The sequence below is a fragment of the Phaenicophaeus curvirostris genome, chromosome 19 (assembly GCF_032191515.1).
Source record: "Phaenicophaeus curvirostris isolate KB17595 chromosome 19, BPBGC_Pcur_1.0, whole genome shotgun sequence".
Taxonomy (NCBI): domain Eukaryota; kingdom Metazoa; phylum Chordata; class Aves; order Cuculiformes; family Cuculidae; genus Phaenicophaeus; species Phaenicophaeus curvirostris.
Genome location: NC_091410.1, coordinates 5,919,291 through 5,946,261, shown reverse-complemented (window position 1 = coordinate 5,946,261; position 26,971 = coordinate 5,919,291). Strand labels below are relative to the sequence as shown.

General features: G+C 47.5%; 3 protein-coding genes across 5 annotated transcripts in view; 2 read left to right on the top strand and 1 right to left on the bottom strand.

The window, feature by feature from the left end:
- Positions 1 to 15,777, top strand: part of UBE2O (ubiquitin conjugating enzyme E2 O) — a 102,661-nt gene extending 86,884 nt beyond the window's left edge. The window contains exon 19 of the transcript XR_011338745.1: positions 15,734 to 15,777. The gene's annotated coding sequence lies outside the window, so the exon portion shown is untranslated. The remainder of the gene's footprint in view (positions 1 to 15,733) is intronic.
- Positions 1 to 26,664, top strand: PRPSAP1 (phosphoribosyl pyrophosphate synthetase associated protein 1). 3 transcript variants are annotated; one of them, XM_069872350.1, is made up of 11 exons: positions 306 to 411; positions 3,471 to 3,580; positions 8,644 to 8,696; positions 10,243 to 10,309; positions 14,358 to 14,530; positions 14,950 to 15,065; positions 16,101 to 16,156; positions 16,671 to 16,816; positions 22,909 to 22,979; positions 23,644 to 23,790; positions 25,564 to 26,664. In XM_069872350.1, the coding sequence occupies exons 5-11, from the start codon at positions 14,377 to 14,379 to the stop codon at positions 25,720 to 25,722; spliced, it is 849 nt and encodes a 282-aa protein (XP_069728451.1). In that variant the 5' UTR covers positions 306 to 411; positions 3,471 to 3,580; positions 8,644 to 8,696; positions 10,243 to 10,309; positions 14,358 to 14,376; the 3' UTR covers positions 25,723 to 26,664. The 3 variants fall into 3 exon arrangements, with proteins under 3 accessions (XP_069728450.1, XP_069728452.1, XP_069728451.1); XM_069872349.1 differs by lacking the exon at positions 3,471 to 3,580 and having other exon boundaries at positions 1 to 411; XM_069872351.1 differs by lacking the exons at positions 3,471 to 3,580; positions 8,644 to 8,696 and having other exon boundaries at positions 300 to 411.
- The window catches only part of AANAT (aralkylamine N-acetyltransferase), a 282,598-nt gene that overhangs the window by 101,974 nt on the left and 153,653 nt on the right, over positions 1 to 26,971 (bottom strand). The gene's annotated exons all lie outside the window — the stretch shown is intronic.

Below are 26,971 nucleotides of genomic sequence, written 5' to 3'. Positions count from 1 at the left end.
GTGGCGGTGGCGCCGCGGGCCGGGGGTGGAGCGGGCTCGGCTGGGTGAGGGGAGCGCGGGGTCTCGGCTCCACCTCGGGGACCCTTTCAACCACCACGGGGACCCCCCTCCGTCCCTGCCCCCGCGCCGGGTCCCCTGCCCGGGCCGCCGCAGGCAGATGATCCCCCTGCTCCTCCTCCTCCTCAGCAGCGGCACCTCCGCTCCTCCCCTTCCCGCCCCTTTCGGGGCGGCGATCGCGGCGGGGAGGAAGAAAAGGATGCCACGGAAGCTGTTGTTGCCTTATAAATCTGTTTTCTCTCCCTTCGGAGCTCCGCGGGACGCCGTGGCCATGAACGCGGCCCGCAGCGGGTACCGCGTCTTCTCGGCCAACTCGACCGCGGCCTGCACCGAGCTGGCCCGGCGGATCACCGAGTGAGTGCTGCTCCTCCTCCTCCTCCTCCTCGGTCCCTGAGGAGCTCTGGCCGCCCTCCCGCAGCCCTTTGCTCCCGGCAGCCCTGCCCTCGTCCCTCGGGAAGCGCCGCTGCTTTCCGCCGCTCCCGCATCCAGCGCGGCGCCGGGGGAGCGGGGCGGGCAGGGGGGGTGGAACTCGGCGCTGAACCTCGGAGGGCGTTTGAAGTGAGACATTTAAATGACCTGAGCGTCTGGGGAGGCGCTCAGAGCTCTCTCCGCTGGGTTCTGTTCAGGGGGACAAGGCTCTTCCCTCTCTCGCATCCATTTCAACGCTGGGAAGACCAGGCTGCAGCACGAGGTGGTAGTTAAGGGGATGAAAGAGCTGAGACTCGGCAGAACAAACCTCAGAAAGCGCTTTCAGCGAGACATTTAAATGCTTGGAGCATTTGAGAGGTGTTCAGGGCTTTCTCCGATGTGTTTTGTGGGGACAGGCTCTTGCCTCTCTGACATCCATTCCAGCGCCGGGAAGACCAGGCTGCAGCAGAAGCTGCTACCCAAGGGGAGGGAAGAGGTAAAACTCAGTCGAACGAGCCTCAGAAAGTGTTTTAAATGCTTTGGGAGGCGCTCAGGGCTTTCCCCATCACTTTTTGCGGGGACAGGCGTTTGCCTCTCTCATATCTATTTCAACACTTGGAAGACCAGGCTGCGGCAGAAGCTGCGACTTAAGGGCATGAAAGAGGTGCAATTCGGCAGCACAAACCTCAGAAAGTGTTTTAAGTGAGACATTTAAATGCTTTGAGCTTCTGGGAGGTGTTCAGGGCTCTCTCCGACGTGTTTTGTGGGGACAGGTTCTTGCCTCTCTCACATCCATTTCAACGCTGGGAAGACCAGGCTGCAGCACGAGGTGTTAGTTAAGGGGATGAAAGAGCTGAAACTCGGCAGAACAAACCTCAGAAAGCATTTTCAGTGAGACATTTAAATGCTTTGAGCGTTTGGGAGGCGCTCAGGGCTTTCCCCATCACTTTTTGTGGGGACAGGCGTTGGCCTCTCTGACATCCATTTCAATGCTGGGAAGACCAGGCTGCAGCAGAAGCTGCTACCCAAGGGGAGGGAAGAGGTGGAACTCGGCAGAGAGAACCTCAGAAAGCGTTTTGAGTGCTTTGGGAGATGCTCAGACAGGCTGGTGACTTTGTTTGCTCCACAGCTTCGCTGCACGGGGAGCATTGCTTGTGTGGACCCTGGTGCAACACCTGCAGTTGCACTGACCAAAGCAGAGTAGTGAATCTGCATTTCAGTGGGGCAAGAGAGGTGGGCAGCCTGTGCTAAGAAAAGGTGGTTTAGTTTAGGGATGGAAGCATGCACCTTTTTTCCACCCCATCAGTTTGGGCAAAGCTTGACCTTGACTTGGCAAGAATGGATGCGCTGGGTCCTGCTGAAAGTGTGTAACAACTGGCTCTAAAATGGGGCTCTTGGTGCGCAGAGCAGTGCTGCGTTTCTCCTAGCACTTGATCTTCTGTTTTGAATTAGATTGGTTCAAAGCAGGGTACCTGGCTTATGGGCATTTCCAGCCAAATGCACAGAGACAGGGACCTGCGTAATGGGGAGCTGTCATCCTAAAGCAGGACTTGAGTTTCCTTTATGTTGAGTTTCCTCCTTAGTTCTTAGGAGGAAATGTTTCACTGTGAGAGTGGGGAGGCCCTGGCCCAGGTTGCCCAGAGCAGTGGTGGCTGCCCCATCCCTGGAGGTGTTGGAGGCCAGGTTGGATGGGGCTTTGAGAAACCTGATCCAGTGGGAGGTGTCCCTGCCCATGGCAGGAGAGTTGCAACTGATCTTTAAGGTCCCTTCCAACCCAAACCATTCCATAATTCTGTGATTCTTCGAAACTACGATTCGTAGCAAGCTGCTCCCAAAATCAAGGGGACTTGGTGCTTGCTTGTGTGCCAAGGCAGATAGGATCCTTGCTGCCCGTCAGGCAGCTCCCAGTCTATTCCTGTCTCCAAGGGTGTGTTTACACTGGAAACATTGCTAAATACAGGTGTGCCCCCACCTTAAACTAGAAGGACATTTTGCTGTTTGTCCAGCTAGCTTAATAAACAGTGTGTTCAGTCCTTAGCACAGATTATCTCCATGATGCTGATGTGGTTGTTTGGTTGGGATTGCTGATGTTGATGGGACGCGTGTTGGATAATAGTGATAGACTTCGGATGTGAGGCAGAGAAGGCAATCCTTGTGTTTGGAAGTGGAAAGCTTTTTTTCTTATTTGTATATTTTTTCAGTATTTGTATGGATTTTTCCATATTTCATATCACTTCCCTCCCCTGATACAACTCTGAAAATAACATAGTTCTATATAACAAACTAAGTTTTGCTACAACAGAGGAAACATGATTTTACAAGACTTGTCCTGTTGTGTCAACACAGAACATAACAGAAGTCCCCTGGGGATAAGCTTTAAGTTCTCAGGCCTGAAACAGCAAACAGGCAATCTTTTTTTCTCTACTCTTCATCTTAAAAATAACTTTTTTTTTTTTAAAGGCGTAATGAGAAGAGACGCAGAGCAGGCTTCCTCGGGCCATGACACACGCAGCTGGCTGCGTGACGTGCTGCTGTAACCCTCTGCAGGCTTCCCAGTGATGCGCTGAGGTTGATTGGCAGTAGGATCCAGAGAGCAGCCTCCTGGATGTCCCTCACGAAGTAAACTTTTAATACAGGTGGTACAGGCTTTTTGCTTTGGCTCTGATGTCAGTGAGGAAGTTGGATGCTCTGGCAATGGTGTGCCCACAAGAGTGCGATACACAACTGCTTAAACTGAGACTTAAAGACTCCTAGCTTTACCATCTGTAAAAAGAGAGTAGCAACCACTTGGAAATGGAGGAGCGTGAAGCACCTTACACGAGTGGAGTTTTGTTGGAGGAGGGTGCAAAATCTGGAACCATTAATAGTATGGATTTGTCCGCAGTAGAAAGTCTCCAAAACCCCTACCTATTTTCACCTTCTCGTGCAGAGGTTTTGCACTGACTTTGCTTAGGAGCTCAGAAGGCGTTTCAACACGTTCGTAACACATCCCTTGGTTTTTTCAGGTTGCAGAAGATGCGTGACTGCTGGCTTTCCCATTGTGTCACATCCCAGCCTGTGCTTTGCTGGGGAGGTCAGTTGCGCCTTTTAATAGAGTTGGAGCAGTCTTACAAGGGTGAGTCTGTCCTCTAATATTGTGCGTTCTTTTTAAAGTTTTTTTATGACCTTTAGCATAAGTAGTAAAAGAACTTTAAAACAACACACAATATTAGGTGTAGGTCCCCTTGAGATGCTTGTCCATTGAGGCTCTGTTGCTCTTTACCTGCAGATGTGATGTTAAAATCGATTCTTGAAGAGTCTGGCTTATCCTTTTTTAAACTCTCAACCCTGGGGACAAGCAGTGTGACATAAAGCAGACATCTGAAAGCTGTTCAATCTCCTCCCTTCATTTAATACAAAACTTCCAGAGTTGCTTTCGATTCAGATTCCGAGTGTGGCCTTCTGGCACGCTTCCAGTCTCTACAATTTCCCATTATGCATTCTTGTCTGATTATAGGTCGAGTGGCTGAATGGTTAGTCTGACTTTCACTTTGAGTTTTCAGAGGTCTTGTTTATGGTAGCATCTGCCACGGAGAGGAAATGGTGTTGGCTTATGAGAACCAAATACCTCGTAACTTTAAATCATAAAGATGTTCCTTAGATTCAGGACCACTGAAACATAAATTAAACCATATGTTAACTTGTAAATCAAGAGGGTTTTTGTGTTTTTTTTTTTTTAATTCTTTCCCCAATGGAAAGAAAACTCCTGCTGTAATTAGGGCATTTGGCACCTGATTAGAAGCTGCATTTTCAGGGGAGAAGAACAATTTCTTTGACCTGTGCTGATGGGCCTAATGGGCCTTGTGTGCTGCAGGGGGCAGGGAGGTCTACAAGTCTTGTTCATCTCCAGTGTCCAACAGATTCTTTTAGATCTCTGACTGCTGTTTGGTGCAGAGCTTACAAATATTGCATTCCACTCCCTGCTCATGTGTTTGGGTTGCTGAATGAAGCTTTTTAATGCTTCCCCAGTGTTCCTTCAGGTCTGTGTTACCTGGGACGTGACACTATCATAAACTCAATGGAAACTGTGGATGTGAGTGTTCTAGATGTTCATTTGGTTTGCAGCATGGAAAATGCTAATGATCTGAAGATAAAACCAGTACCATGAACCTAAACAACATGGAGTAATGAGGAAAAGATGTCACAGAGAGGAGAAAGAAACACAGCTGTGGCTGAGAGCCCTTCTGAGCTGTACTGAAATGTGCTCTGATACTGTGAAACACTGCAAGTGAACCTGCCTCTTCAGTTTTGATTCAGCTGAACGTCAAATCTCTCTCAACTGACTGTGCTTTGTCTCAAGAGCACTGTTTTTTGCCAGTCTGCAGAGGAGCATGTAAAGTACAGTCTAATTCAGCCTCGTGGCATTTCCTAAAATACTGCAGTGTGTCACTTCCTCGTTAAACTATAGGTGACTTGTGGGCTGCGCACATTCAGGCTGTGAGTTTGAGACAGGTTTTATGAACAGTCTTTTATCCACAGCTTAACATCCTCTAGGCTTGTGTCAAGACTGCAGAAAGTTAGATCATCTTTCCTAGGCGATGTTTACAGACAGATATTTCAGATCAATATGAACTTTTACTGGCCAATTGATCTGAGTAGGATTTTTAAAGCCACAAAGAGAATTTTCCTCTGAGGTGTTGTCAGGTCCTAGAGGATTCAGTTCAGTGATGGAGGTGGTGCAAGGGCAGCAGAGCAGAGTGAGGAGCAGGGCTTTCCCTGCTAGGAACAGTGAGTAGTCACACAGGGAAAGCTTCCACTGAGGTGATATTAAAAACTTTAAAAGCTGGGAGCAGCCTGGAGTAAATAATACCCAGATCTCGCTGTGCCTTGCCATCTGTGCTAGGCTTGGTGTGACTGTGTACGCACAGCTTTTCTAACAGGTCCCAGTTCTGGAGGCTGATGCTTTTCAAAACAAAACCAACACCAAGCAGAGTTTCTGTCGCGCTTGGATGGAGAAGACAACTTCCAGAAGTACAGGCAGGGTCTGATGTCTGTACGGGGCTGAGTAGCAAGGGACATTTCTACAAATACTGTAAAATCAGCCTAGCTGTTCTTCAGTCTCAATCACTTTGGTATTGGCAAAAGCCCCTATCTCCCCATAGCCAAATACCACACCACACTGCAGGGCTTTTGTCAGTGGAACTAATTTTTCTTGGCGGTCTGACTTATCTACAGGAGCTAAAGCATTATTTTTGCCAGAAGCAGCTGTGTCTCTCTGCGGGGGTGTGTGCCCTGGGTTACCTGCAGTGGCAGCCTTTTCTTTCCCAGTGTAGATCTGCCTGTGTCTGCAGACAAGTGATTCAGTACCTGTGATAACTGCTGTTCTGTGGTTATGCTGTTAGTCCAGAAGCCCAATGCAAGCAGAGCTCTTGCTGTCAATTTAATTCCTTTGTTGTCTAAAGCAACATCCAGTGGAGAGCTGCTGCATGGAGAGGATTTAAGGAAGGAAATGTTGGGGATGGAGGGGGGAAAAGGAAGAGGTGATGGGAAAGAGGAATTTAGCTTTGAACTCTTGCAGGTGGTTGCTCCCAGGCTGTGGTGGCTAAGGCTGTACTCTGCCCTTGACTTCTGCGCAAATCTCCCTTTTGACCAAAGTCCCCTGCATTTTTGATGCTTTACAACAGGAGCTGCATGAACTGTCCCCTCTTTAATATCCGTGACTAAACAAGGTTTTATCAGACTCCTTCTCTGGCTGAAATCTCTGCTTATGCCAAGACTTCTGAAAGGGATTTATTAGAAGGCGTGCCCCTTGGGTAAACATACCCGAGCTGCTTTGGTGGAGCTGCCTGTGGTGCATCTGCTGTGCCTGCAGCTCGTGGGACTGCAGAACACTGCAGGTGGCGTTGATGTAGGACTTTTATGGGCAGTTTTATCTCATAGCCTTCTCATTGATGCCTTTCTCGTTTACTTGCAGTCAACAGCTGGAGCAGAGATGGGATTTACTGTCTGGCCAGTACTGTTCATTCCTTTAAGTTGGCAGCTGCTTACTGTCTCTGCTGCTGCTGTCTGCAGAGAGGTTTGACAGGCTAAGTAGTTTAGCGTCCCTCTTTCCATCGATGAGCAAACCTGCCTTTTCAATTTATTGTTTCAGCAGCACAGAAACTGCGCTTTCCGCTGTACATTCTGCATAGGGGAGCACTGGCCTCTGTCTCTTCTTGCCATCTACATCCTCATAGACTGTTGCAAACCTCTGCTGTTTGTTTGCCACTGCTTAGCGCTGAAAGTGTCACCTTCCAAGGGATATTTTGCTGCAATGTGCCCAGTTGGACTGGTTTTGAAGCTTTCCTTCCTGCCATGAGCTGCAGGGTTGATTCAGGGCACTTGTACAGTCTTGTTAAGGGAGGTTTTTTCTAGTTGTGAGGTAGAAGTGTGTTGTCTGCAGTGAAGTCAGGGCGCATGTACCTCCGAAGGGAGCTTGCAAGACTTACTGTGCAGTTGTGGAGGAACCAGTGTGAATCATTAAATGTTTCACCATACACGCCGCTTTATTTTATGTGATTCTGTAGCTTGTTTTGATGTGATTACTCCAAAGCTTTGTGGCCTCAAATGCCTGTCATTGGAAAGGTAGGGGAATCCTAATGGGCAGTTAGAGCTCAATGGAGCCTATCTGTAAAACTCATCTTTACTGTCCCTGAGGTCCCCAGGCTTGCCTCTGCTTGACCAGCTGCCAGCTCTTTTTTGAAGATACTGAAGGTCCTGAGGATGCCTCTGTTGCAGCTGCAAGTTTCCACCCCGTGGGGCTGGTGAGAGAAGCCAAATACGAGATTTGTGTGGCTTGCCTGCTCCAGACTACTCCCTGGGTGATGCCGCAGTTGGTCCCTGAGCAGGGCTGGTTACAGTTTCACACACAGGATTCTCGATGTGTTTACTCACCAGCCCCAGTCATTGCAAAACGTGCCGTCAGACACATGATTGGGAATGTGTGTGTGCCAAATTTGTGCTTTGTAGCCAGCTAAGCAAATATATCACTTTGCATTTGAGTATCTGTTATCGCAGCTGTCCCAGGCACGCTTTCCAGGCCAGCTTCTAGCTGAGACCTCCAGCTTGCGGGCTCATAGCTGAGTCCAGCAGTTGCTGGTGGCCCAGCAGTGTGCCAGCGTAGGGCTGTCTCGCTCACTGACTTCTGAAAAAACCAAATCTTTGTGACAATTGAAGAACAAAGCCGAGTGTTGAGGAGATGGAGAGAGACCGACTGCTGAAGGCGGTAGACCAGAGGAAAGCCAACAGCAGATGTGGGCTCACTATTTAGGGTTAGTGCCAATCTAAGTTTTGGTGTGTGTCCAGGTAAATACAGTAGATGTGCAGATGGGAAACTACTGCCGGAATCAACGTCTTACCCAGGTGAGAGGAAGGACTTGCCCTGTGCTCCAGCCGGCTGAGTTGCTGCAGCCTGTCCCAAGCTTCTCACTGGCACAGGGTCTCGGCTGAGGCTCACGGTTAAAGCTCACATACCTGTAAATACTTACTAATGGATTACTTGTCAGTGCAGTTAAATACAAAAATGCCACCTGAGGGAAAGGTCTGCTTTTTGGAGCCTTTATAAATGCTCTTCAAATGAATCTTTATTATATAAGGAAGAAATGGAGAAAAAGTAAAAAAAAAAGGGGGGGAGGTATGGCTATAATCTTTGTTGTGATTAATGTTGTAGGTTTTACATTTGAGAAGAGGAAGGACTAACCTGAAAATAATCAGAAAACTTTTTTCTGAAGTTAAAATTCTCTTCAGTCGGCTGAGCCATTTCAGAAGGAGGTTTTGGGGGTGGGAGGGGATGATGTGAGAGCCAAAAAAAGTGACTCAGTTGCAATTAATCAAGTCTGAGTGAATAATTAATGTTCGGTTCCACAACAGATCTGCCTGGCATTGCATAGGCCAGGCAAGATGTATTCTGCTGTAACTCATGGCCCCGGGTCAGTCATACAAGGACTGGCTCTTCCAAGTATGGCATCAAGCTTCTGCAGAGCCGTGCACCTCAGGGACCTTGGAGGGAAGGGGTCGTGTAGTTCTGCAGCCTGGCTGGGGCACTCAGCTCCCAGTTAGGCAACGCTGTGTTTTGTTGAGGTGTAATGATTGATCTGATCTCTGCTTCCAATCACTAACTGCTGGGATTCTCCGTTTTTAATTTCCTATTTTTCTGTCCAGGCGTCTCGGTGCTGAGCTGGGGAAGTCTGTGGTGTACCAGGAAACTAATGGAGGTAAGAGATAGCTTTACTATTTGCTAGCCTTTTTTGCCGTAATTTTAAAAATACCGGGTAGCTCCACTGGCCAAACCAGTCTAGTAAGTGTGGTGGTTCAGCTGTGATTTTAGTGCTGCTCCGGACAGTGCTAAACCTCCATGTCTGACCTTGGACAAAGCACTTAAATCTATTCCTCCTTTTCACATGTTATCTCATTTCCCTGCCCACCAGCTAACTCTGGTATGAAGGAGAGAGCCCTGCCTTGAGTGTTAGTTGCATTGCCAACTTTGAAATTATCCCCTTATTGTAGCCCTCCCCTGCCTCGGGCAGTTTATAGCTGCCCTTGTAAGGACTTATCCCCTGTATTTTGAGGAATGCACCTTCCGGGCTGTGCTGGGGAGCTTGTTTTCATGTCTTTAAACGGAGCAAGTGCTTGTTTTCAGATGCTGGAGGAGTAAAACAAAAGGATATTGGCTAACAGAGTTCAATTGCTAAGAGTAATTTACTGTTTCAAGCTCTTGGTTACCTTATTGGCAAGAGAGACTAGAAGGAGAGAGCTGATCCAGGTGAGAGGAATGGATGGAAACTGCGATGGCTCAGTGTGAGGGTTTTTGATAGTGCTGCAGCTTTTACAGCTGGAGTGAGCCACGTGGCGTGCATGGTTGTGGTTGGATTGGCCATTGTGTTTGCACGAGGGCTTGCTGCCCTTCAGGGTTAATTTTAAATCGGGTTGCTTGCTACAAGGTCTGAAGTTGTTCCTCATCGCTGCACAGCAAATCAGTCTGCTTTCAACTGAGTCCCTTAAGGTTACTGCCGAGGCCGTTTAGGCTTTGAATTCAGTCACTGGGTAGGTATTTCTCTCCTTTCACTTACCCTCGCCCTCTAGTTCACAGCTGTGGGGGAAAAGAGTGGCTAAGACCGGCATCTCGGGAAACTCGATGTCATTGCTTTGGCTTTGCAGAACTGCTTCAGGATTTAGCTTTTGCAGTTGTATCTGGGAGTGCAGGAATTGTGTTCAGTAGGAATTCCAGCTCCTGTCAGTGTTGAAATGTCTTGACTTTGGCAGTGAAGTCAGGGAGTTCTCCCTTTGAGCTCTGTGCTGCTGATGTTGCCTTGGGCCATCCAGCCTGTACAGAGCTGACCCCAGGGGAAGCTGCAAAGGAGCAGGGTTACTGCTGGGTGGGTACTTGAGGTTCTGCATTAGCTTGTTCATTGTTCATTAATGAATGTGGTATTGACAGCCTTTAGCACACAGAAGTCTATTCTTTTACACATAGAAGACAATTACCTGACTCTCAATGAGAGATCTACGTGTAAAATAACAGCTATTCAGCCGGGGTTTGTGTTGTAAATACAACTAACTCACTGCTATATCATGCTAGCTCTTTATTCCCAGGACCTGCATTTGGAAAATCCCCTTGGCTCCCCTGTGTGTGTGTTGGGTGTATGTGGACACAGGGCAACAGAGCAAGAGCTGGTCTGCCCAGAGCGATGGGCAAAGATGCTGCGAAGACATGGTGTGCTATCACTGTTAAAACGGACCGTGTTTTCAATATTTTTTCAGAAACAAGAGTCGAAATTAAAGAATCAGTCCGCGGACAGGATATTTTCATTATACAGACCATCCCCAGGTAAGGGACTTGTGGTTCAGGCTTACAGCTGTGATGTGCTTTGGATTTCTGGTTCAGCAGGTTGTTCAATAGTTTGCTCGCTGTTAGCCAGCATAATAACTAGTCTTTTTCCAGTGTTGTCATTGCTTTGCGTTGCATTTAGGACACCGCATAGTGTTAAGCTGTTAAAATTCCCAGAGGATCGCTTGCACCGCAGCAAACTGAGAAGCTTCACATCAAATAGCTTAAGTGTTCTACTTGCAGAAAGAACAAGGATGACTGCTGGCTTCAAGTGAAACATCCCTGGACTCTGTGTTTTGGTGTCTGTGCCGGCTCAGTTGCTTGGTGATTTCTGAGTGACTTTTCCATTTCAGGATGTGTAATTTCCTCTGTCTTCCAATTACCAAGCAGCAGAGCCAGCAACAAACAGCAGCTATTGCTTTCATTACAGGCTGGATAACTCTTCCCTTTTCACTGTAGTGATGCAGAACTGAACTCATAAGTGTGGAAGCCCATAGCTTCACTCCTGTACTCTTTTATATTTTGTAATGATGTTGCACCTTTTTTTAAGTGGGCCTGTTTGGCTTTTATTTTATGTCATTCTAGCACTGGAGTAAGAGGAAAAAGAAGTGCTGCAAGTAACCAGGGGGATGGAAAACCAGCTGCTAACCCCAGAATCCTTACTTCTCAGTAGCTGAGAAAGAGTGTAGAGAGATCACACTAGTACAGGAAAGCTAGCAGGAGGTGGAAGGGAGCCTATATACAAATGCTAACTGCAAAATGACCGGCTATGAAGAGGGGAGATGCTGTTTTTAGAGATGAGGTGTTGAGAGGATGCCTCTTGCACAATGTGCAGAACAAGGTGATTCCTGCTCTGATAGCTTTTTCCAAGTTGTGAAATTGTGCTCAGATTTTGTTGGTCACAAGTGGTAGTAGGTGCCAGAGCTCAAGCAGATAGCAGAATACCCTGGAAGCAGAATTTTTCCCTGCTTGCCAAAGAAGTAGAGCCAAGTGAAAATTCAAGTTCATTTCCTCTTTATAATGCCTGGTCTGTTGTTAAAGAAATCAGTATGACTATAAGATCAGCTCACCTCTGGAGTTCCTTTTGCGGACTGAGACATTTTCCTAGAGCTCCTGTCTCTCCAGAGAGATGTTCCAAGTAGCTGCCCCCTGAGGGAGGAAAATCTCTGCAAGATGAAAATCCACTGATTCAGGATTATGTTTTGGGTGAATAATGGCATGCTGTTGTCTCTCAGAGTTCTCTGAAGGAACTTGCAACTGAGAACTGCGTAAACATGAAACAGATAAGATGTTCAGAGAGAACTCGTAGCTCTAGATACAGCAACACTTTTGGGAGGGGAAAACCTCCCCTGCCTGTAACTCGTTGATCTCCTTGTTTTTCCATGAACTGAATTCAGTGTTTTGGGCTAAGAAATGGGTCCTTTTTAGCCAAAACATTCAGGGCCCTCCAGGTGAGGAGCCACTGTTATGCAGCCAAATCATCTTTTATTCTTAAGCTGCAGCTGTGTCTTGCTGTATTGCTTGGGAGGGCAGGTTCAAGGGCATCTCAATTTTGCAGTCAGCTTCAGGGAGCTTTTCAGAAGAGTGAAAACAAGGACTGTGTTGAATAATCAAGAATAGATTCATACTCAGTGGCAGTTTGAAAAGCAAGCAAAATATTAGGACTGAATAGGAAAGGAGTAGGGAGGGAAACAACCTTGTTATGCTGCTGAGTGTGAATTCACAGTCTGCATCTTAAATGCACAGAGAGAACAGAAAGACCTGAATATTTGACATGAGCTCCTTCCAAAAAGCTTATAGCAGTACTAAATTTACCAAGACAGGTAGTGTCCAAGCCTGTTGGTGTGTGTGAAGTGTTTGTATGAGGAAAAACCAAATAGCTCATATTTAGGCTGTAGAAAAATGAAGGAGATGGTGGCCTAGTGATACACTGAAAGCGAAAGGAGTCTTTCAGTGCTGAGTGTTGGTTCTGGTTGTTGCAAAGTTGCAGCTTCACATAAGCTGTTTGTTCAGCCCTTAAAGCGGGGATCTTCAGGGATGGGGAGCAGCGAGGGAGGCTCCAGGCTGCTAGGAAGGGATAATAAGTAGGGCGTAGAGGATAGCTGAGCTGGCTCAGTGGCCTGGGAATGACCTGACAGTCCCTTGTGTGGTCTTGGCTAGAGCTTTCCAACAGTAACTGTGAGCACGGCTTCAAAGCAGGAGACGGGGAGGACAGCAAGGAGACTGGGATGTTCTTCTGGGTGCCCATTTTGGAGGTGCTGTGGTTGAGGTTCCCCTGCAGATGTTATTTCCCCCAGTTAGTCCCCAGCCTGAGCCACGCCCTTGGTTCAGGTCAGTGCCCCTCTGCGAAGGAACAGATCAGCGTGATGGCTGGGTCAGTGCAAAGCATCTAGGAGGGTGTTCCTTACCTCAACAAGCCCTCCCGCCCTGGTCCCTGCTGGCCTTCAGGAGATTCCTGAAGTCCAGTGTGGGGTCCTGCTTGAACGGGTGGACGAGGTGCTAAGGGGCATGGTTTAGTGTTTGATAGGAATGGTTGGACTCAATGATCTGGTGGGTCTCTTCCAACCTGGTTATTCTATGATTCTATGAATGTGGAGAGGATCAGTCCTGCTCCAGTGATTTCTCCATTATGTGGTACCAAGCATCCCACAACAGCACCAGGGCTGCTGGTGCCTTCTGAAATCAGCAGTAACCCTTTCTCCCAGGGGCAGTCTGCTTTCCATGAAAATATGTATGTATTTAAATAAATTAATTTGAAAAATAATAGCACAAAATGGATGACCTTTAAATAGGCTTAACTTGGCCACTTTGTTTTTATACAACACTGATAGTAGCATCTTTTTCTCGTCTCGCGGCCTCACTGGCACAGCTAAAACACCAAAGGGAAGAAACAGTTCTTTGTTTGCTCGTTGTCCTATGTGGCACGGGACTGTGTTTTATGTAATTCTTGGCTGGGTGCTTCAGAGCTAACAAAGCTTTCTTGTGTGTAAATGACATTGTGTGCGAGGGCTAGTGGGGCCATTGGGAGAAGAGACCCTGGAGCTCTCCCTGGAGCGCTCACAAATGAAGGAGCACAAATGGAGGTTAATTTCTGAAGGAAAGGGGAGCAAGGGAGAAATGTTTAGAAATTTGTTGTGGATCACGCACAAACAGAGGCTCAGGAAATGGTATCTCTTAGCTCCTGGGGAAGCCATCCCAGTGATCAGGAGGAAAACAGGTCCTTGAATGATGCCTGGGTAACATCCAAAAGCCTCTGCAGAGCTCTTAGCTGCTCCATGCTGTTTATTCCTCTGCTGCTGCGTGGAGAGATGGCCCGATCAGCCCCTGCTCTGTCACTGTGGGCTGTGTGGCTGAGCCACCCCCTGGGACCAGGCTGGGGAAGTAGTGAAGCTCACTGAGAGGAAGGGTTTATGTGTATTTCTTGCAATGGACTATGGATCTGTTCTGCCTAGGGTCACTTGGCATTTACTGTGCTGCTGTTTCTTCTGTCTAGATAAGCTTGATACTTTGAAGATGCTGATCCCCACCAAAATGATGTGTCTGGCCTTTGTACTGCTCTAGAATGTGGTGTTTCTTAACATAGGAAAAATAACCTGCCTTACATTGTTAAAAATAAAAATACCATAGTAAATCCAGCATGATTGAAGTTGAGTTGGATGTGAGTATGCTGCTTCTTTAAAAGGCTCTTTTATTTCAAAATACACTGTCTGAAGTGACATTTGTTCCAGTGTAAATGAAAAAAAATGCCTTTTTTTATGTTGATGAAGGGAAAGTCATAGTATGGCTTATGTTAGAATACAAAATCCAGTTCCAGACTAGGGCTCTTGAGTGCTGGAGTCATGTCCTGTGCATGTAACTGTTGATTGGAATGTGCTGTGGCACCATGGAAGGAGTTATGTGGTTACAATCAGCATCTTGTGTAAATTAGCATGAAATGTAGCATTATTTGCTCGGAAGTTTGGTGAGGAGAGGCCTGGATATAAAAGGAAAATGAGTTGCATTTGGAAAAACATGTTCTGATATTTGGAATGGTTTTCAAATCTCCTAGAGATGTGAATACTGCTGTCATGGAGCTGCTAATAATGGCATATGCACTGAAGACTTCCTGTGCCAGGAACATCATTGGGGTCATCCCTTACTTCCCCTACAGCAAACAGAGCAAAATGAGAAAGAGGGGATCTATCGTCTGCAAGCTGCTGGCTTCGATGCTCGCCAAGGCAGGTAAGTGTCACAGGGACCAGGTCACAGGCTTGGATGCTGCAGTGCATCCATCTGGGCATCCAGGAGGGCGACTGTCCTTCCGTTCTTCTCCCATTTGATGTGGGGATGTGCTACCAAACCTTGAGAGCCACTTCGGGCGAGTTAATTTTCTTCAGCTTGATCTTACTTCCTTGTACCTTACACCTGGGAAGTGGCCTAGAAGTGTCGTGGTGCAGCACTTGTCAGTCTGGTGCTGTCACATGCCTGTATCTTGTTATGTCTTTGAGCCTCTTTTTCATTAACCTGTTTGTGTTTATTTTATCACATGGCATAATAGTTTGAGTAATAGCTAAAATAGTCTAGAAAATGGAGATATTTGAGTAACTCCAGCCATGTGGGAGTTATCTCAATAAATTTGTATCTTTTCTTTTTCTCCCTAGGTTTAACACACATAATCACTATGGACCTTCATCAAAAGGAAATTCAAGGCTTCTTCAGCTTCCCAGTAGACAACCTGAGAGCATCCCCTTTCTTGCTCCAGTATATACAGGAAGAAGTGAGGTTACTCTAGTTCTACTTACCTTAACTTGGTTTACTGTGATAGCAGCACTGGACGTCTGCTGATGCAGAGGTTGTGTTGTTAGGGCAGGTCAATTGTTCTGTTCATTAATTCCTTCTTAGGGGGTACCCATTGCACGTTTCTTAGGAAAATGGGAAAACATATTGTATGATTGTACCTGGATAGCAGCTGACCATAAGCAGAAGATGAGTTTGCTCTCTCTAGAGTTAGTGCCATTTGAGAGATGCTGTGTACGCTCCTGCCTCGAAGCAGCTTTTAAGTCCAGTTAAACTGTCTCCCCTCACATTTTGTTCGGCAGTGGATGTGGTGTTTGACTGCTCTGAGTTATTGATAGACTTTGTTTTGGGCTGAGGACAGGAAAGCTGCACACCGTGGGGCTGGGGGCAGGGCATGAAGGTTTTATTTCCCATGTGCAAAAGATGATGATTTATGCCCACATGGTGAAAACGATGCTTCCCCGAATGGGGACGGCGGGCGCTGGGTTCAGACCTTCCCCTACAGGCAGAGGTCACTGCAGCCGCCCTATGCAGAGTAGGTTAATCACAACCAACATTCCCACCTCTGCCCGTTTTGAATGCCTATTCTGTGGGCGCTGGGGCTTCACGTCATGCCTAGAGCCAGACTATGAGGCGTCTGGCTCCCAGAGCCCATCACTACACCTTCCCCTTCCTTCCCTGCACTGGGCATAGCGCCGTGTGTCTCCAAAGGCTGCGCTCAGCGCTGCCGACCAGGCCATGGCTCGTGGGCAGCAGAGGGAAGGAGGCACAGAGCTGCAGTCACGTGCAGAGTAGGACCTGCAGCATTGCCTGGACTAAATTATTTGTGTTGCATTTGAGGCAAAATACACTAACACTGGTATTGAAATAGAGCGCAACGACTTCTCTAGGTGCTTATGACAAAATGAAGCTTTGGGTTTGGGGAAGGGGAATGGGCACGATTCTTCAGCCGTGTATCAATCTGTTATTTGCTAGTGAGAAGGTCTTTACTTACCTAACTTTTTATCGCATCCAGATTCCAGATTACAGAAACGCAGTTATTGTAGCCAAATCTCCTGATGCAGCTAAAAGGTAAATGGATGCTTTAGTAGCTGATGAAAAGTAGCTTGGAAAAGATCTGGGCTGATGGGAAATGCACCAGGAAAAATATGGGGGGGTCACAAATGGATCAATGGTCTGGTCCATAAAACCTTTGTGGCTGGAAATGATGTGGACCTCTGTAGTGGTGCAAATGGGCAGCTGAATTTTGCAGTCTCAGCTCTGTGGGAGTGAACTCTGGACGTCTCTGCTGCTGCAGAGCTAGGTGGCCCACCTGGGGCCAGGATCAGAGTGGCTGCATGAGATTCAGCCGTCTGAGAACGCTGTTAGCATATGGAGGAATGCCCAGAGACTCCTGTGGTGGGGCCAGGGCGTAGAGCGGGCTTTGGGATCTTAAGGAGGAATGAAAAGTCTCTTCCAGTGAAGTTTCTTGTGGGGAACAGCCACAGAAGTGCAGCCTTTGCTTGCTCTGTTAGAGGCCTGCTGCACTGGGCTGTAGAGTTGCATCATGCCAACATCTTCCTGACATGCTGCCGTTGTCCTGCAGGGCTCAGTCTTATGCCGAGAGACTACGGCTGGGACTAGCAGTGATCCATGGAGAGGCTCAGTGTACAGAGCAGGACATGGATGATGGACGTCACTCCCCTCCGATGGTCAAAAATGCAACTGTGCATCCTGGTCTGGAGCTGCCATGTAAGATTAATCTTCTCTGCTTTCCTTTGGGGAAAAAAAAAAGGAGAAGTTTGATGGGAAATTACTGTTGGTTTAGCTGTCTAGGTATAACCAATCTAATGGCAGTTGGACCAGTGGGATTCTCATGGGAGAGTTGATATCAGCAACTTGTAGGAGAAGGTGCGGAGGAAGGTTTGTATTTAACTCTTTCTCGCCATGCAGAGTGTGAGCACTGTTCTCCTTGGCTGTCCCCACTCAACAGTGTTGGACTAAAAAACCTCTGATAGAGGGAGTTTTTTTCATCTCGGCGGCCAGGTGATTGTGTTCCAGTGTCTGTTTTGACAAGGTTTTGAGGTTTGTGTGGCTAGGGCAAATAGGTTTTCTGACAGCATTGCTGAGCTTTCTGCGCTCTCACCATCAAGTGATGAGCCGCTGATTTGGGAGCACAGAGCAAAGGAAAAAAGGAAGAAACTATTCTGGGAAATGCCATTTAGGATTGCTTGTACTCCTGCAACAGCAGCAGTCAAGCAACAACAGTGCTATCAAAATCCAGCTCCCTGTTGAGAGAATTTTAGCTTCCTAGTTAGGTGATGGTAGGACAGAAAGTATGAGTGCAGTGAATGTGGCTGAGAACTGACTGTGGGCAAGGATGTGTCTTGCTGCTTGTGGTGAGAAGCACATCATGCTGCCACACTGAATTACACTGGCCATGGCTAGGGCTGCTGATAAGCATCTTGGCTTTTGATGCTTGGGGAGAACATCCAGCCAGTCTGTGGGCAGGTCCTGGAGGGGAGGCATGTAAGACTGCAGGCGTTTTGCATTTCTCCAGTCATCACTTACTATAACACAATCAGTTAAGCAATGCTTATGTGGCTTATGAAACTTCTTTTGGGCCTTAAGGGACAGGTGGGGTTTGATAATGAAGTTTACTTCATCTTGATTGTACCCCTTCTGACAGGGGGATTTTTTTCGTGCCCTTCCAACAAAACAGGAATTTGTGTTGTTACTCTTGGCCTTTTCCATCCCCTCCTACTCTGAAGAGGATGCTGTCCTTCAAAATATCACTGGCTGACGTTTGTCTGCTACTGAGGCATTGATACAACTGTATCTTTATTTCCAACCATGACACTTTAAGGAGGTTCATTCAACTGTGGGAACTTGTGCTGCTGGAGGGCTCATATAGAAATGTGCCTTTGTCTATTTTAGTTATGATTCCAGTAGAAAATTGTTTCCAATCCTAAGCTATCCAAATAAACTGATTTGTTGTGTACCACCACTTTCTTGTTTTATCTCCTACTGAAACTTGGCACTTGACTAATGGCCTTACATTCCCACGTGCCTAAGGCACCAGTGTAAAACAAGCTGTGGCTTGGTAGCTTTCTCCTTGTGTGTGAGTTGTGGGGTGGATTATGGGGTGACCTTCTCCAGAACTCTCAGCAGAAAGTTGCTTTTCTCTCCAGTTTTCTAATCTTGGTAGATACGAGGTTTTGAGTGAGCTGGGCTCTTTTACCAGAAGTCCAGGATGCTGAGGTGGTACCTGTCTTAAGGCAGTCTGTAAGCTTTCTAGCGTGTCCTGGTTTTGTTGCAGCCTCTGCCACAGGGCTGTGCTGTGCCAGACGGAGGTGCAAATGCAGCTATGATCAGGGATGGCAATGCTGTGAGTCTGTGCTTACCCTCTCTGCTATGCCTCCTTTCGTGTCTGATTCTGTTGTATGGAAAGTGTCTTCCCATCTCAAGACGCATATCAAACAAAGCCCTGATCAGCTCTTCCTGCTGTGTGTACCATCAGCAGCAATCCTGCTGGTGAAAGGTCTGATGGCAGAGTGAAACAACGTTCCATCGTGTTGTTTTGTTGTTGTTTGTGAAAGGAAGGACATGCGCTCCTCAACTTACAGAAAAACAGATCAGAAAACCCTCTGGTTGTTAGGTGAGAACTGATCTCCTGGTCTGCCTGGCTCAGCTACCACAAACCTAGGCCTGGGCAGTTAGAAAGTGGGGGAACTGCTGGGGAGTGGCTGAGATGAACTATTGTGTATTCTGCTCTGGGCAACAGCCAGATCAATGTGGATGTTATATTGTCCCTCTCTAGACTCTAGTTCAGGGTCCCCAGCAATTGTGTTATAGCCAGAAGGGAGGTGAAACCTGTGACTGGGAGCAGCCCCAGAGCCCTACAGTGATGACTTACGGTTCATACGATTCTTCCTGGCTTCCTAGTGGATTGGCTGGTCTCCTGTGTCCTGGCATGCACCTTCTCTCTCTCTTCTAGTAGAGATCATGTGCCTTTAATTAATGAGTGTTATGCAGTGTAATTGTTTGTTTGTTGTCCTGAGAGCGTGGCCTGATGCCTACTCTGATTTAGTGGCATATGGAGCCATAACAGAAAAATACCAATGATAGTTCTGACAGCGCTGTGCTAAAGCAGCAGCAACAGCTCGTGTCACTCAAAACTCACCAATTGGAGCCTTTGAAACAGGGTGTCACTCTGAGCTTGTTCTCTTTGGTTTTGTGCTCTTTGTGTCTCAAAGCTTGCAGCTGGCATGGGGCTGTGCTTTAAGAAATGTGTGTAGACTCTTTGCATGTTTCCTCGTCGAAAAGGAATGGAGCATCATCTGTTAAATCATTTTGGTGGCTTTGAAATTCAGTAGTTTATAGGGATAGCTAGTAGTCTGCTTCAAACAGGCTACCCAGGGAGGTGATTGATTCACCTTCCCTGGAGGTGTTTAAGGCACAGGTGGACGAGGTGCTAAGGGACATGGTTTAGTGTTTGATAGGAAGGGTTGGACTCGATGATCCAGTGGGTCTCTTCCAACCTGGTTATTCTATGATTCTATGAAACCCGGAGCCCTGCAAACGGCCATGAGGGAAGAGTTTGGGTGAAAACTGGAGTGACCGTAGGTGTCTTATTTCCCTACCCCTGTCTCTTTCCCATGATTAGAGGCTGGGCGCGGGGGTGTTACCTGTCCTTCCAGATCTCTTCACAGAATAGTTGGTTCCTGAACAGCCTTTTGCTCCTAGACTCTGTTGTAAACACAGCGTTATTTTAGCTGGTGATTATCACTTTAATGCACACAGTCGTCTCCAAGCAGAATTTGTTTTGCATTCCTTGACCCATTTTTGACCGATTAATTAAAGCAACAGGTTTGTGTTCCTGGGAATGTCGTTTCTTCAGACCACAGATCATCTCACCTTTAACGTGTGGTGCTTTGCTGTTTTACTTGCATCAGAATGAAAGTGCCAGGTTGGAGTGTTTGGCTGATGAACTTATTTCCCCACCACACCTCAATGTTCTTTGATATTCTTGTGTTATAAAAATGACAGGGTTTTTCTTCCTCTTTTCTTTATTTCCCCCTGCAGAAGCTGCAGATACCACAAATATCTTTTCTTTCTCTTCAGAGAAGAACAGCAACTCTTTTAAAGTTAACTCACACGTAATCCAAGGGGTTGCACCGGGCAGGAGTACCACTGTGGCTCTCTGTTGCCCTCTTTTGTCTACACACCAACAGAGGGTTCGTGTCTGGGAGGAAAATGTTCTTTATTATTTGAATCGTTTTTCAAATCACCTTCTTGTAGCAGTTCTCACTTACACATCTTGATATGTCCTAAGATTTTGAAGAAAGAGAAACTGGCTGCAATAACCCTTGCGTAACATCATCACGTTGGAGCGAGCAAAGTTCTTTTGCAATTTGATGTGGTTGCGGGTGGATCTTTGGCTTGCATTGTTTTTCTTTTCTTTGCAGAGAAAATTGAACAAGAAAAAGGGAGAACATCTCTTTAGGATCCGGGTAGGTCGACGTGTTGCCTACCGTACTTTAAAAATAAAGAAAAATGTGAAATACAGCACTCAAACAGACGAGATGCAAACACTACTGATGTTGTTAGCTGCGGTATTAGCCTTTGAGCATGTCAAGGAATCTATCTGCTTCCTTTATGGAATGGGAGGATACTGATTTGCTGAAACTTCGTGTGTTTGTCAGTAATAGTGCTGAATTTCAGCTCCCTCATGTCTGTTCGCCATTGCTTAGAAAAGAGTTTTCCCTAGCCTGGCTGTAGTAAACAGAAATCTACATTCATCTGTAGATGCACATGAGGGATGGATGGCAGCCAGCTGTAATCCTTTTGGTATTTCACAGTGGCCACCCTGAGTTTTGTTACAGTCCAAACTAGATAATAAACTAATAACTAATCTAAGCAGGTAGGTAGTGCCTGTAATTGAAATTTAGGGTCTTGCTTATCTCTTGTGATGCTTAATCCTCCTTCATGACAAGTACTTTTCTTTCTCGTAAGAATATTTTCCCTTCAGGGTTTAGATGTGACTTTGCATTTGATAGGAGACTCAGAAATAACAATGCAAGGAAGGCTGGGGAATCTGTGCTCCAAAGAGCAATTAACTCCTAAGTCCAAGGTAGCTGTGACTTTGACTGCAAAACCTAGCAGTGAGTCAAATGACTTGGGTTAAAGCAGAACTGTTGAACTGAGCCTTTTGTACGGTTTTGTTAGGCTTATAGAAACCCAGTCTGGGGGGTATGTCCTGTATACGAAGAACAGGTCGAAGCATGAATCTTCGAGCTGTGGTTCTTGTGATTGCTTTCATCACCTCTCCCGAGTCTGATTCAGTCACCCAGCTGTGCTTACACTCAGAGTATTCCCAGGTACGGATGAGTTGTGGGAATAATGCTGGATCAGCCTGCTGTGCAGGATGGGGAGTTCCACGTAGGACACTTCTGACCCTGGAGCACAGAAATCGACATTCAGACAGGGTTTTTGATGAGCAGCGGCTTGTGTTCTCACACTGCTCAAGAAATAAGTATTATATGGAAGTAGTTTATCTTAAAGGAGAAAAATCTTGCAATCTAGGGTGTCTAAAACTCCTTCGCATTTGAGAATCCTCTGTGAACGGAATCCTGTGGAGACCTGATGGGAGGGGTACAAAGTCCCTGGGTAGGATACTTTGCTACGCTCCTCATAGATAGCATAAAATCCAGGAGCGTGCAGATGGGCTGTTGAAGTATTACAAGATGCTGGATGTTCCTCTTCACTTCTGTGGTTAGATCAGCCCAGATTATCATCTAATAACATGTGCATGCCCACTACTGTGACCTGTCCGTGCTGGGAGTTTTTGTTCCACATTCACTGTATGAACCAGCACCCTCCAGCCAGGGAGAGGTTTGGTTTATGGCTAGCAAGCCCCTGACCAGTATCTGAGCTGGTTGCTGTTTGGTGCAAGTCTGAAGACTCTTAAATCTGGACACTGTCGGTGTGTCCTTGTGTCTCTGTTACTTTTTTATACTGCTGGAAGCTTTTCACTGTAAAGGATAAAGCCTGTTACATGTGTAGTTTTCTCAGGAGCTGTGTCAATGCAAAAGTAGAGCCAGGAGAGAGAGCAACCTTATTTCCTGGTTCAGATCGTCACCACGTGTCAGGTAGCAGAGCTCTTCAATAAATACTTTTGATTCCAGTTGGTGGTTGCACTGAGCTTGTAGAACTGAATTTGTATTTGCTTTTGTCCTGCTCTTTTCTGTTAATGAACTTAAAAAATCAGCATGCTTTGCTTCTGCAAACCACTTTAAGCTTTCTTTTCCTGAGCAAGGTCCTTAGAGCCTCTGAAAGAGCCTTGTGTGTTTGGTGACATGAGAGAAAGCAAGCAAACTGCAGTGTGAGTCTTGAATCATTCAGATGAATTAGCGAATCCAGCGGGTGAAACATTGCACCTTGTAGAGCATATGCCCTTAGAGAAATGTTGTTTGGAGAAGCCCATTTGTTGTTCCCAGTAATGAGAGATCCCGTTTTTCAAGTCATGTTTTGTTGCCCAAAGGAAGTCGCTGATATTTCCTATGAAATAGGTGCTGCTTTGTAGCTCTCCTTGTGCTATTTGGTATTTGGACTTGCTTACAGTCTCCGAGGTCAGTAGAGAATGAGAATTTCATCTTTATGCATCAGTGCTATTCATTGAAGGAGGAAAACAATGGTTAAACCAGTGGTTACCCTCTTAGGTGGATGTCAGGATAATGGAAAGCACTAAGATAAGATGCAGTTAAGGGCTCAGCTTCTTTGTGGTAGAGCTGTTACAATTTGACTCAAGACTACCTGACCTGAGATTTTTTTTTCCTCTTTAGTGATGATGGCCAAGGAAAAACCGCCAATAACTGTGGTTGGAGACGTTGGAGGAAGAATTGCCATCATTGTGGTATGAATGTGATGGAGGGGGGTGTGTGGCTTCCTCCTAGCATCTTTTCTGAGCTGCTTTATCCCAGAGGACAGGAGGGACTGCTAGTATAGGGGTGGGAGCGTGGTTGTTGCCACTTTTTACTCCAGTTCTGCTCTTGGCTTTGGTTATTTTAGCTTTCTGTTGAAAACCTGTCGTAATTCAGCACTTTTAGCCCTGAAATCTTCTTGCCCTCTTGAATCTAAAAATGTCAGAGCTCTCCAAATACTCCAAAAATCTAGGACGTGCAGAGAAATTTCCTGAAATATTAAAAAAACCCTGCAACTAACCCACCAAAAAGACCTGATCTTGTTGCACTTGCTGTGCTGTGTTGCAGCGTAAGGAATCAACATGGAGCTACTGTCACCATGCAAAAAATACCTTGCTGAAGATGAGCTCCATTTGCCTGTTGGTGTGTTTCTAAGTTGCAATATTTGCTTTGCACACTAGCAGAAGGGTCTGTAAATTAGGGAAATGGTGTTCAGGGATTTAAGTCATGCACGTGGCTGTCCTTGCATTTCAACAGCAGCTGAAGTAGTAGCTGGGGATTGGATTTTTTTGGCTATGTGTGTGGCCAAAGCAGCAGTACCTTACAGATCCACTCCTGGCCACTTTTGCTTTTGATGCTGTTTCTCTTCCTCCTCAGGATGACATCATTGATGATGTGGAAAGCTTTGTAGCTGCTGCAGAGATCCTGAAAGAGCGTGGAGCCTACAAGATTTTTGTGATGGCTACTCATGGGCTCCTGTCGGCAGAAGCCCCTCGTCTCATAGAGGAATCCTCCATCGATGAGGTGCGTCTGCTTTCCCGACTGTGGAGGACGGGCTGGCGCTGGTGGCTGGGTTGTTTTAAATCACAGACTGAGTGAGGTTCTGCCCCTGCCACATAGCTCATACTGAAACGACTGAATGTGTTAGATGTTTTCTGCTAGCTGGCTCTTCATGGAATCATAGAACAGTTCGGGTTGGAAGGGACCTTAAAGATAGAATCATAGAATCACTAGGTTGGAAAAGACCCACTGGATCATCAAGTCCAACCGTTCCTATCAATCACTAAACCATGTCCCTCAGCACCTTGCCCACTCGTCCCTTAAACACCTCCAGGGAAGTTGACTCAACCCCCTCCCTGGGCAGCCTGTTCCAGTGCCCAATGACCCTCTCCATGAAAAATTTTTTCCTAATGTTCAGCCTGAACCTCCCCTGGTGGAGCTTGAGGCCATTCCCTCTTGTCCTGTCCCCTGTCACTTGGGAGAAGAGCCCAGCTCCCTCCTCTCCACAACCTCCTTTCAGGTAGTTGCAGAGAGCAACGAGGTCTCCCCTCAGCCTCCTCTTCTCCAGGCTAAACACCCCCAGCTCTCTCAGCCGCTCCTCATAAGGCCTGTTCTCCAGCCCCCTCACCACCTTCATTGCTCTTCTCTGGACTCGCTCCAGAGCCTCAATATCCTTCTTGTGGTGAGGGGCCCAGAACCGAACACAGGATTCGAGGAGCGGTCTCACCAGTGCCGAGTACAGAGGGAGGATAACCTCCCTGGACCTGCTGGCCACGCCGTTTCTGATCCAAGCCAAGATGCCCTTGGCCTTCTTGGCCACCTGGGCCACTGCTGGCTCATGTTCAGTCGCTGTCAACCAACACCCCCAGGTTCTTCTCCTCCAGGCAGCTTTCCAGCCAGACTTCTCCTAGTCTATTAGCACTGCATAGGGTTGTTGTGCCCCAAGTGCAGGACCCGGCATTTGGCCTTGTGAAACCTCATGCCATTTCCCATTTCCAACCCCCCTGTCATGGGCAGGGACACCTCCCACTGGATCAGGCTGCCCAAGGTTCATCCAACCTGGCCTTGAACACCTCCAGGGATGGGGCAGCCCCAGCTTCCCTGGGCAACCTGTTCCAGTGCCTCATGACTCTCATAGTGAAGAAGTTCTTCCTTATGTCTAGTCTAAATCGGCCCCTCTCCGGTTTATACCCACTGCCCCTAGTCCTATCACCACAAGCCTTTGTAAACAGTCCCTCCCCAGCTTTCTTGTAGCCCCTTCAGGTACTGGAAGGTCGCTATAAGGTCTCTTCATTGGAAATAAAAGAGGCGTCTGTTGTTCAGGTCAGCACTGCCTCTCTGTGCTTTCTCCCTAATGCACAGATGTTTGTCACCCCTGCCTGGACACTGCCTGTACCTCAGCTAGGCACACGTGACTGCTCTCTCCCTCTACAGGCCTTCTGCCTGTCCCTCTCCCCTAGCTGGTGACAGGCTGTTGGGGATGTTAAGAGGATAAAATTTGAGCTCTCGCCCTTCGTAACAACTACGTTGCATGCTGCAGTCTAAAGGCACCTGTCAGCCTGTGCGGAGGTGGCTGTTGTAGGGTGCTGGTTATGCTGGTCCCCTCAGCAGACAGACTGTCACCTGGGGGAGATCAGCGCCTTTAATCCTTTGTTTTCTAACGCATGAGGATTCCTCCCTGTGAACTGTGAACCAGCAGGCACTCCCCACTGCTGGAGTTCATCTAGGGTGGCAGTTCAGTGAGAGCGAGGGGATCAGCAGCACAACTGATGGCCTCTTCTTTCTGACACTCCACAGGTGGTAGTAACCAACACTGTTCCTCACGAGGTACAGAAGCTGCAGTGCCCCAAGATCAAGACTGTGGATATCAGTTTGATTCTCTCTGAAGCCATCCGGCGAATCCACAACGGCGAGTCCATGGCCTATCTCTTTCGCAACATCACTGTTGATGACTAAAGCTGGCGCTGCCCCTGTCCTGGCTTCCACAAGAGAAGAAAATATGCATGAAAAGGCAATACCATAAATTATAGGCATAACACAACTGCTGATTCTTGTAGGACTGTGAAGGTTTTCAGGGTCTTGAGCAATGAGATCCGGTAGAAAAACCGGCCAGCACTTGGCAAGCGTAGAGAAGAGGCCACTGGCAGTGGGGAGGATTACAGCTGAATTGAGAGAGGTGGAAACATGAGGTGGTGTTGAATGTTTAAGTTTCTTTAATTTTTTTTAGCGTATTCTCTCTTGCCCTGCAGGGGGGAAGAAAAGCAAAAAAGCCATAGCTGTCAGCTCATGAGAAGGGAGGAGAGAGCCCTCACTGCTGTGTGTAGGCAGCGAGAGGGGAGAGCCTTTGGGTTTCTGGTTCCGACTGGGAACTCGCCTGAGAGCACAGAAGGGAGAGCTTCCTCCAGGTGGCTGGGCAGGACTGCTGGCTGCTGGCAGAGTGGATACGCGGAGAAGCTGCTTACCAGCCAAGTGGCCTCTTCTCTCTTGCACAGCGGTGCAAGGACTTTCTTTTCATCCAAACTAAGTCCTGAATAGGCAGCTTAGGGTAGTCCATTTGCGGGGCTGCTGACATCCTTGTGTCGAGGTGCTGGGAACAAACTCATGTTTATCTCCCAGTAGGGCAAGGGATGCGAGTTGATGTGCTGGCTTTTTCACGTGGTGAGCTTGGGATCATTGTTCTTCAGGGGCAAGGACCATGAGGGGCCGCACTTGAACACTTGTCTGCACTGCAAAACCTGGTGCCACTTCTGAAGCTGCCCAGGACTGAGGAGTTGTGTCTGAGCCTGGTGAGGAAGGGGAGTTGGAATGATACCTGCCTCTACTGCAGCTGTGCTCTCCAAAACACTAACACTGAACGTGAAATAAAAAGCATAGGATTTTCCATTTTGGGAGCTGAAACCCTACTTGTGGCCGTGCTTCATTCCCACTGGATTCTCAGCTCCAGTATCTCGTGGCCGCTGCAGCCAAGGCAGCCCCCAGCTCTCCCAGCCCTCGTCCCCCAGGGAGCGGGAGGCTGAGTACAAGTTTCCCAGCATGCAATGGAGTGCGGGGGCCATATCTTAACACTGAACATGCAATACAAAGTGCAGGATCTTGCCTTTTGGGGGCTTCCTGTAAACCCTGTGCCCTCTGAACGGCTGCTGCCTCTGTACCGGGGGCTGCTGCTGGCACCAGGGTCGCTTGGCAGCTCGCAGCCACCTTCCAC

What these genes read in the sequence shown, in the direction of transcription:
- PRPSAP1 (XM_069872349.1), top strand. Translation starts at nt 158, where the DNA reads ATGATCCCCCTGCTCCTCCTCCTCCTCAGCAGCGGCACCTCCGCTCCT. An exon ending in ATTATACAGACCATCCCCAG is followed by an intron (nt 10,310 to 14,357) that starts GTAAGGGACTTG and finishes CAAATCTCCTAG; the next exon opens with AGATGTGAATACTGCTGTCA. An exon ending in GAAGAATTGCCATCATTGTG is followed by an intron (nt 22,980 to 23,643) that starts GTATGAATGTGA and finishes CTTCCTCCTCAG; the next exon opens with GATGACATCATTGATGATGT.